Raw genomic sequence first — 11371 nt, forward strand, 5'->3', positions numbered from 1 at the left:
CAGTCAATAATGAAATAAAATATATATATATATATATATATATATATATATATATATATATATATATATATATATATATGCTAAGTATACAGAGCCAAAAAGCCTACAGAGTTTGACTTTTCATTTAATTGTTCCAAAGACGGAAAAAGTGCCCAAAGCAACATCCAGCTGAAGATCTTCCACGTGTACACATCTGAACTCCTCCTATAAAACACAAATCACTGCTGAGCTCACACACAACTGTCCCTTCCTAAAATGCTGCAGAGATTTATTGTAAGTTTATACCTGGCGACGTGGTTCTCCGTGGACTGTAACCCCGGGCCGATCGATGATATTGTAGTTGATCGATACTTTATTCCCGCGAGCTGCATCAGAGATGTGAAATCAGGGGACTTCGTGCGGTTTCACTATAACGGCTCTTTTACGGACGGAAAACTCTTTGACTCGAGGTGAGATCAGGATACATAGTAATGATGTAAATTTTTAGGTAATACCAATTGTTTATGTTTTTTTTTTTTTTTTTTTTTTGGAACATATGTACCCTAATACAATGGTATTCCCAAAGTACCTTGGAGTAGCCTATCATGTAGCTAAAATGCCAGGTTTACACATGATGGTGTACTTAAACACAAATATTGTCAATTTTATTTAGAAAAATAATATAATAATAATAGTAAACTGTAGACACAGTCTAAAAACACCTGAAATTGCCATCCCATATAATTAAACCATCACCAAAACTTTGTTTTTGCTGGTTTGGTCATTGAGATATTAAACATCCCTGATAACACACATACTTCACCCAGACGTCAATTTGATGTGTGTTTACACCTGGAACACGTTTTTTTATTTTTTTTATTTTTTATACGTTGTTTGCTCATCTGCAAGACCTATGCCAATAAGCAGGCTATGTCTCGGATGTCAGTAAGACATGACGCAGATGTCTTTGAGACGTTTATGATTTACAATGTTTGGAAATCAGACCTTTTTAATACGATAAGCAGATGTTAATTAGATTTGTGACGCAATACATCCAAAACAGACATTTCGGAGATATACGTGTGCTATCATTTTTATTTTTTGTCTGTGTGACGTCACTATTCACCCACGTCCCTTAAATCGCTCCAAACCGGTGCCATTCATTTGAGCTCGTTTGTCTTTAAATAACCTATATCGGCCCTGTCCCAAATGGCACCCTAAGCCCTTGCGGTGCTCGTCTGAGTCCAGACTCTGGTGACGTAAGCGAGTGCAGACCGATGGGGCGCTTGTCAGCAAGTCCATGAGTGTGCATTTAGGACAGACATCTGGGACAGAAGTTTAAAACTTTTTTTTATTTTTTTATTTAAACGTTGTTCTTCATATACGCACAGTTTTACAAATTAATATTTGAAAAGTCATGGCATTAATAGAAAGGTTAAAGGAACACACTTTAACTCTTATTTCTTTTTATTACATAATTCCAAGCAACACATTGACAATAAAGCATTAGACAATTTAAACAAGAACCTCTGAATAAACAAAGCACACATATAACAACAACAAAACACCATCTTTTTAAATATTTAGAGAACAAATGAACTGGACTTGAAGGTGCTTAAAACAGTCAAATGTATAGAAAGGAGAACATACGTCTCACACACCACCATAGATTACAAAAATCACTATATACAAACAGTCACACTTTTACAGGTGTATATATCGCCAGTAGACCGAACGTTGCAATATCAATAAATATAAGGAATATTACAAGCTACAGATATGTACAGGACAATACTCTCTCATGCCTTAATATTTTAGAGACTCACAATAATATTAAAATCCACTTTGAAACAACGATAACAAAGGTTTAGTGTTAGATTAATTACTTTTAAGAACGTAAAACTTCAAGTTAAAAATATTCAATAAAAGGTTAATAGAGAAATTCCATCTCTGGAAAAAATATATAATTACCAGTTATACACATCAGTCTAAAAAGTGATACTTTATACACAAGATAAGCAAGTGATCTGTCATTGATAATCAGGATTTCAATATTTAAAGGAATAGTTCACACAAAGATGAACATTCTTTCATCATTTACTCACCCTCATGTCACCTTGGATGTGTATGACTTTCTTTTTTCAGCAGAATACAAATGAAGATTTTTAGAAGAAAATCTTAATTTTCAATTTCTCTTTTGGTCCATACAATGCAAGTCTCCAGAGCTGGATTCGAACAGGCCTCTCCGGCATGGGAGGCGGGCACGCTAACAAGGAGGCTAAAGGCTACAGTCTCTAGCGTCAGTCGCTAGTGCACCTCTTGAGGCCAGGGGAGTGAGGTTTACACACTGCACAGCTACCTACCAGCTGGCTACCGTTACACTCACCCCCCCTAAACTTCACTCTCATCCGGGTCACGACACCAATGTAACCGGTTCTGCTCGACCCGCTCCGAGCGGGATTCGAACCGGCACCTCCGGCATGGGAGGTGGGTGCGCTAACAAGTAGGCTAAAGGCTACAGTCTCTAGCGTCAGTCACTAGTGCACCTTTTGAGGCCAGGGGAGTGAGGTTTACACACTGCACAGCTACCTACCAGCTGGCAACCATTACACAAGTGAATGGGTGCCAAAATTCTGAAGCTCCAAAAATCACATAGGTCAGCATAAAAGTAATCTATATGACTCCAGTGGTTAAATCAGTGTCTTCAAAAGCGACGTGGGTGAGAAACAGATCAATAGTTTAGTCAATTTTTTCTATGAATTCTCCTCCCTACTCAGTCAATCTCCACTTTAACTTTCACATTCTTCTTCTTGTGTTTTGGTAATTCACATTCTTCATGCATACGCCCCCTACTGGACAGGAAGAAGAATTTCTAGCAAAAATTTACTTAAATATTGAAATGTTTCTCACCCACACCTATCATATCACTTCTGAAGATATGGATTTAATTACTGGAGTCTTTTGGATTACTTTTATGCTGCCTTTATGTGCTTTTTGGAGCGTCAAAATTTTGGCACCCATTCACTTGCATTGTGCAGACCTACAGAGATTAAATATTCTTCTAAAAATCTTAATTTGTGTTTAGCAGAAGAAAGTCACACACATCCAGGATGGCATGAGGGTGAGTAAATGATGAGAGAATTTTCATTTTTGGGGAAACTAACCCTTTAATCCGCAATTGACATCGCCTCGTCCGCCATATTTTTTCCTCTGGCACGGAAACTCCAGTCTGCTGTGATTGGTCGAGAGGAGCAGCAGTGGGGACTGTTGGGTAGTAGTCCACTGTGGAGCTCGCACTGATGCAGGCTCAGCCAAAGGGCGCATTGAGGGCGCAAAGTTGGTGCTCTTGAGCACCTTCTGAGTGCTAAAATGTCAAATGGGACACCCTATGGTCTCATGGCCTTCATTTGCGCTAGTGGTGCACAGATCAGGAAATTTGAAGCTGATACTGATCTCTGATTTTTTTTTAACACTAAGATCGGCCAATACAGATTTTTTTAAAAGTGCCCTTTGCCACACATTTGCAAGTTATATTGTGCAGTTATATGTTTATGCCCCACACAATAAAATTACGGTAACACTCTACAAAAAGTTTCCATTTGTTATCATTATTTAACAACATTACTGTAGTTAACATGAACTAATGAACTTAATGTTAGTTACAACATATACTATTACATTTTTAAAATCAAAAGTTGTATTAGTTAACGCATAGTTAATGCACTATGAACTAACAATGAACAATTGCAATTTTATTAACATTATAATTAATAAAGGCTGTAAAAAAATATATTGTTCATTGGTTCCATTCGTTAACAATGACATTAATTGTTAATTGCTAATATTTATTTGTTTTGAAACAGTATATGAATAATTCTGTTGTCAATATCAAAAGGTCATTGTGACATACTGGTAAGCAGTAAAAACCATGAGAGCATCACACACAGCAGAGAAACATTCAAAAATAAGACAAATATATCCATTACAAGCTCTAAAACTGCTTCAGTGAGAAATCATAAATATCTATGATTTGTTTTACTGTCTTTGGTGTTTTGCTGTAACACAAATCACTAATTATTACGCAAATGCGTGAAGACGCGGTGCCGTTATGGTTAAAATGTAAATTGCTGTGATTAGTGGTATTGTGACCAACATTAATCTGATTTCAGTTGGGATCCTCGCAGAGTAACGATATTAAGAGCACCTAGAGACCGTGCATTTTAGATTGACACTGCAAGTGAGCATATTGAAGCGAGTGAAGCTGAAAGTGCTCATGTTCGCTCAAACAGTCTCTGTCGCTCCACAAAATGTCTGATTGTCAAGACTCATGTTACATCAGCAGGGTTGGGAGGGTTACTTTTGAAATGTATTCCACTACAGATTACAGAATACATGCTGTAAAATGTAATTTGTAACGTGTTCTGTTAGATTACTCGAGGTCAGTAACGTATTCTAAATACTTGACAAAACAAATGACAATAAAATGCAAAGTAGGGCTGCCCCCGACCAAAACTTTTCCTAGTCGACTAGTAGTCGTTAGTTTATGATATTAATTTAATTACTTATATTTTGGGGGCATCAGAAAATGGTTTGAGTTCCAGGGCTGAGAAAGAATGTTCTAAGTAACATTGTTAACACTGTTCTACATTACAGAGAAATACTAAACCGTAATAAATATACATTTTACAAGCGAGCTGCAGCGACACCGGCAAAAGCGGTAATGATTCTGAATGTGTCGGAAAAACCAGTAAGGAGACTGTCTGAACATTTGTTAATTTATAGAGAGAAATGCACATTAGGATTGTGCCGACAGACTCAGGGATCGACGATGGTCAGAGTGATCGCCACTAGCTGATGCCTTTGACGATGTCAAGACGATATTTGGCTCGTTTTCCCATTAATGTATTCAATTATTATTATTATTAGGCTATTATTATTATCAAATTAATATTACAAATAATTTACCCGTAGACACACAGACACGTGCTTGAAGAAACACTTTATTATATATATATATATATTATTAAGAACAGATGACAGAAAAGCCGTCTATGCACATGTATGTTTGTACGGAGGCGTGCAGTCTCCCACATGTAAAAGGTTCTCACTCTTTCTTTGTTTCTGTCTTCTGATTTTTTTTGTTTTTTTTTTTGTTGCATGAACAGTATGGCCTATGAGTGCTGCAAATGACCTCAGACATCTCAGCTCAGGAGGTGCTTTGAGTTCAGTTCACTTTATTTCCACAGAGCAGTTCATTGTGAACACAACTCTGCAGCCTATACATCTGTGTTTAAAACATAAAATAATACAAAAACACGTTCACCTCAAACCATGATTTATATTTCAGTGATTATTATCATCATTATAATTATTATTTTTACATTTAGAATTGTTTTTATGTCTTCATTTGTGTAAGTAATTTTCCATCTGCATGTTTAGACGGATACCTGCCTGATGGTAAATGGAAACGTGGTTACTTATATATATTAATTTTTTTTATCACTTCATCATTTTATTTTTAGTTTCGTTTGGAGTGCAATTTGAATTTAGAAATGTATTTGATTTAAGTTTTTTGTTTTTTTTAAACTTCAATTTTTTTAATTTAATTTTCAATGCAAAATCACTAAAGCAAGAATATTGCCGATGTAATTGGATATTGCTATATATATATATATATCTGAAAGTATAAATTCGTGAATACTTAGAATTACCAACAATTCACCCTCCAGAGGCCACACTGTCATGCATCAAGAGCTGAGAAAGTGCTCATTTATTACAATTGGTCAATCTCAGACTTAAGAGGAATATTGGCCGATTTAGATCGGTGGCCGATTGATCAGTGCGCCCCTAATTTGCGCATTCCAGGAAGTCCACAACAAGTGCGCCATTTGGGACGGGGCCACTGTAACTATTTCCCTTTCCACTTTTCGGGAGCAGTGATGACACTCTCCACCCCATGTCGTCCAGATCGCTCCAAATGGGTGTTGTGCCGAAATCTGACTCCCTGCTAGATTCTTACTCGCCACTGATTGGCCCCTGTCCATGTAGGCCATCTCTAACGTTACTGTACACTACATGACTTGCAATCTGTGCCCTGCGACTCACAGTCTTGTTTTCCGTCATGCTGGTGCGCACACTTCAGGACTGTAGTGAATCAACTACAAAACCATTCGTCCCTGAATGAGGCCATGTACACACTTGGCTTAAAGGGATAGTTCACCCAAAAATTTTAATTCCCTGATAATTTACTCACCCTCATGCCATCTGAATGTTCACAAGTACAAATGTACAAGCGAGACATCACTTTCTCATATCTGCGTCCCTATTGTGCATGTTCATGCATTCACTTTTTTTTTTTTTCAGATCTTTCGCTTATTTCCCTTTTTAAATCCGCACATAACCAGCAAAAAAAATACAAAACAAAAAAAAAAACAGCCGATACACCTAGCGTTGTCCTGTTTCAAACGGATCACCCAAAATGCATCTTAAATTTAAGAAAATGAAATTCATTCACAAACTCGCATAGTTTATTCTTGATAACATGTCAACAAACATGAAAGAATGGCTCTCGGCTGTTTTCGCACATATTTGGAAAAGTAAACATTTAAGACAAACAGCTTAAAATAATAAAGACAGGGTAGGGAGATGTGGGTGATTTGTATTTTTTAAAAATAATTATTTGTTAAAATTAGTACATTGCTCTCCTCATGTGCTCTCTCTATATTTCATTGGCTGTGGCTCATTGTCGGTCTCTCGCTTGTCAGGACGGTGCGCACACCTGATGACAAGATACCAAGCTGATTTGAAATCTGTTGTAGCGTCTGGGACTCGTCTCAGCATGTCACAGCAGTGTGCACAATACACAACCGTTTGTTCTGAGATCTGGGACTTCTCGCCGACTCAGAACATCAAAGGAGAGAATGACGTTACTGTCCCCCGAATCCAAGCTGTTATTTCTAAGGAAGGAAAACAGATACATAGGTTTAGAGCGATTTGAGTGACATGGGGTGTAGAGTGACGTCACACAGCCAAAAAAAAAAACAGTGTCTGATATCTCAAACATCAAACCAGCACAAACAATCATTTTTGCAGCACAAACAAATGGTATATTTTGGTGATGATTTAATTATATGGGGTGCCAACTTCACAGAGGTCCTAAACAGTACCCAAAATGCTGAGGTAGGCAGCTCACTAAGTTTTAAGCCAGCTAATGCTTTTTACTACATACAACAATTCCAAGTAGAAATGGACAAACAAAAAGTACCTTAGTATTGCCATAGTTTTCTGGATATGTTATTCTTTAAAGTAGTTTGGAGTGCCATTTAAATATTATGGTACAGTGCAAGGTAATCATTCAGTATCATGGCTTTATGATCTGATACCATCACTGTACCATGGTACAGCCACAGGACTTTATTTTAAGAGATATATTATCAAAGCTTTTTGCGTGTTTTTGTATGCTGTGTGTTTGAAGCCGTTCCCTTTCAAATTCAGTATTAAGTACAAGGATGTGTGTGTGTGTGTGTGTGTGTGTGTGTGTGTGTGTGTGTGTGTGTTAACTGCAGCTATGAAAGGAATACAGCATTCTTTGGACAGGTGGGACAGGGGCCGCAGATTGCTGGCGTGGATAAGGGCATTCAGGGAATGTGTGTGAATGAGCGCAGGAGGATCACTGTGCCCCCACACCTGGCCCACAGCAGCCAAGGAGCAGGTAATCTATTGTACCCCAAAACACCTTTCATATAGTTCAGATTCAGTGTGAATACTTGTGCATTTATACAAATGTTTATACATTTATATTGTGCAGTGGTCACACTTACATATGGGATTGCATTAGATACAAAATATAAAAGCAAGTGTCAACTGCAACAGATGAGTTGAGGGATAAATTAGGTGTATGCCTGGCTGAAGTGATGAGTCTTTAGTCTAGACTTAAACTGAGAGAGTGTGTCTGATTCCTGAACAATGCTAGGAAGACTATTCCAGAGTTTGGGAGCCAAATAGGAAAGGATCTACCTTTTTATGTGGATTTTGATATTCTAGGTACTATTTGAATGTGATACTGAGGAGCTAGACCATTCAAACCTTTATTAGTAATTAGCAGAATTTTAAAATTGATATAAAACCTAAAGCTGGTGTCACATTAGCAGACTCAGAACAACTTGATTTGGGTGGGGGGTGTCAGACTTCGTGACTGTTGTTGCTGATCTTTCCCTCCTAGTTGGTGAGCCTGTCACACTTACCGTTTAAAAAAACGGAGGGAAGGTGTCACACTTAACGACTGCCTTTGACTTCTCATCGCTTCACGGTCACGCCCCATTTTCACAGTCAATCAAACTGAAGCTTTTGAATACACAAGTATTTTCACTATAACTCCAAGACTCTGCAGCATCTGCTCTGTTAGGTTGTTTGTTAAAGATATGTTCTATTGAGAACGCATTGCAAAAAGAAATGGCATCCTTTTCTTTCACACATTTATTGTCCCATTGTGCAAATAGCTGGGCTACAAAATTGTGTCATTTGGTAGAAAGTGAACTATTCAAAAGTATATTATTAGAGTACCATGAACTAAAATAAAACAAAAGTACAAACTTGTAAGGTATGCATATTTACACACAATGTTATATAGATGTAGACTACAATATATTTATATAATCTAAAGCTCTATACAAATCTAAAACTTGTTTGTTATATAAAATAATATAAGACTGGGCAGCAGAAATGTTTTTTTTTTATGGTCTGTCATGTTATGACATTAGATATGCCATACAAACATACTTGTTGACTCCAAAGAGCAATAAGCTTCTCCTCCAAATGCGCCGTCCATGAGCACTTTCTAGACTCCATGCTTTTTCTACAAAATGAAAAAAAATCGCTACCATCCCTTGGGAAAATAAACACTCTTTTTATACATGAACTGCACTGAAGTCAATTTCAAGCAAGCCGTGTTTTTTCAGTTCTTCAAGCCATTAACTCAGCAGCGAGTCCTGACAGTCTCCCTCTGCCTGGCTGGTGATTGTTAATGAAGCTAACACCTAAAAATCATTGGAAAAATCAGCCATTGGCTTCAGCAATATTTCTGAGGTGGAAGAATACTGTTCTACAAACACTGGAAATATGATTTTAAAAGGACAGATTGCTATCAAACATAACACCCGCAAACACCGCTAATGTCACATGCATTGACCGTCGGGTAAACAGATGGTGGGAGACATGATGCTGAGACCTGCGCCAAGCATTTGATCAATGTAGCACAGCAGTAGAACATGCCCGCAAAGCACAGATAGAGCTTGGAACTTTGTAACATGATTAACCGCTCTGTACAACACAAGTGATTAACTGTAGAAGATGACAAATAGTACATCCATCGAGAGACAAATGATATTACGTTAACTATATGGTCATATTCCACTACCATTTGACAACCACAAAGTTTTGTCTTCATTTTGAGCAGTATATTTGTCATTTTATCATTTCAAACCTAGCAAACTTTTTGTGAAATATGATTCTTGAAAAGTGTGCATATCTTATTTTTCTTAAAGGGATAGTTCACCCAAAAATTAAAATTCTCTCATTTACTCACCCTCATGCCATCCCCGATGTGTATGACTTTCTTTCTTCTGCAGAACACAAACAAAGATTTTTCTCAGCTCTGTAGGTCCATACAATGCAAGTGAATGATGATCAGACCTTTTTAGCTCCAAAAAGGAGATAAAGTCAGCATAAAAGTAGTCCATAAGACTCTTGGTTTTGGGTGAGAACAGACCAAAATATATCTCCTTTTTCACTTTACATCTTGCCATTGCAGTCTCTAGGCATAAGCATGATTTCAAGTTCAATTATGCTTCCTAGTGCTTGACGTATACACAGCAGAGTGCTAGATGGTACTGTAGGAAGTGAAATCATGATAGCATAGAAGACTGCTGCCAAGATGTGCAGTGAAAAAGGAGATATATTTTGGTCTGTTCTCAACCAAAGCCAACTGATCGCTTCAGAAGACATTGATTAAGCCACTGGAGTCTTATGGATTACTTCTATGCTGACTTTATCTCCTTTTTGGAGCTTCAAAGGCCTTGTCACCATTCACTTGCATTGTGAGGACCTACATAGCTGAGATATTCTTTCAAAAGCCTTTGTTTGTGCTCTGCAGAAGAAAGTCATACACATCTGGGATGGTATGAGGGTGAATAAATTATGAGAGAATAAAAATTTTTGGGTGAACTAACCCTTTAAAATAAATCACACTTGGTTTTATACATTGCTGTCTCATGCAATGACATTCAGATATTTTTTAAGTGAGGTTAATACTTTTTGCAGCTGCTGTTTATTACTACATTTATTTGAGTATCTAAACCACTGTAATTGCATAAATTAAATAAAAATTCTTAACACATTCATTTATAGCTCTATCGCATATAAGAAAGTCTGCTAATTTATTTATGAACTATGCATTTGTGATAACTGTAATAAGTTTTCTATCTGTTTATCATTGACAGGTAATACAATTCCACCGGACACAACATTAGTGTTTGATGTGGTTCTACTGGATGTGTTTAACAGGGCGGATCAGGTTCAGACTAAAGTGATCAGCACCCCAGCAGACTGCAAGCGCTCTGTCACGAGGACTGATTTTGTGCGTTTTCACTTCAATGGGACTTTGCTGGATGGCACCATGTTTGACTCCAGGTTAGTCGAGTTAGTAGAGTTAAAAACAGAGAGGACATGAAAAACATGAATCAGAATCAAGCACACACAAAGGTCAAAAGTTTTGAAACACTTGACTGAAATGGTTCTCATGATCTTAAAAATCTTTTGATCTGAAGGCGTATGCTTAAATGTTTTAAATGAGTTTTGTAGACAAAAATATAATTGTGCCACCATATTAATTTATTTCATTATAAAACTAAAATTTAATTAAAACTAAAAAGTTTTTGAAATTGATGACTTGGACCAAATAATAAAGAAAAGCAGCCAATAAGTGCCCAACATAGATGGGAACTCCTTCAATACTGTTTAAAAATCATCCCAGGGTGATACCTCAAGAAGTTGGTTGAGAAAATGTCAAGAGTACATGTCTGCAAATTCTAGGCAAAGGGTGACTACTTTGAAGATGCTAAAATATAACACAGTTTTGATTTATTTTGGATTTTGTTTTGTCACAACATAATTCCCATAGTCCCATTGATGTTATTCCACAGTTTTGATGACTTTACTATTATTCTAAAATGTGAAGAAAAAAATTATAATAAAGAATGAGTAAGTGTTTCAAAACTTTTGACCGGTAGTGTATTTGGAAAAAGTACAAATGAACTCAGTGATATTTTCTTTAATTACATTATCTTTTGTCATAAGTTCTGTCATCATTTATTTACTCTCATCTTTCTTCTGTGGA

At 36.9% G+C, this 11371-nt stretch overlaps 1 protein-coding gene across 1 annotated transcript in view; it reads left to right on the forward strand.

Moving 5' to 3' along the window:
* The first annotated feature begins 210 nt into the window (after positions 1 to 210).
* fkbp10b (FKBP prolyl isomerase 10b) overlaps positions 211 to 11371 on the forward strand; it is a 45471-nt gene continuing 34310 nt past the window's right edge. The window contains exons 1-3 of the mRNA XM_051666964.1: positions 211 to 449; positions 7545 to 7690; positions 10476 to 10665. Of these exons, the coding sequence (XP_051522924.1) occupies positions 256 to 449; positions 7545 to 7690; positions 10476 to 10665 (530 nt within the window). The 5' untranslated portion in view covers positions 211 to 255. The remainder of the gene's footprint in view (positions 450 to 7544; positions 7691 to 10475; positions 10666 to 11371) is intronic.

Source organism: Myxocyprinus asiaticus, chromosome 32 (assembly GCF_019703515.2).
Source record: "Myxocyprinus asiaticus isolate MX2 ecotype Aquarium Trade chromosome 32, UBuf_Myxa_2, whole genome shotgun sequence".
NCBI lineage: Eukaryota > Metazoa > Chordata > Actinopteri > Cypriniformes > Catostomidae > Myxocyprinus > Myxocyprinus asiaticus.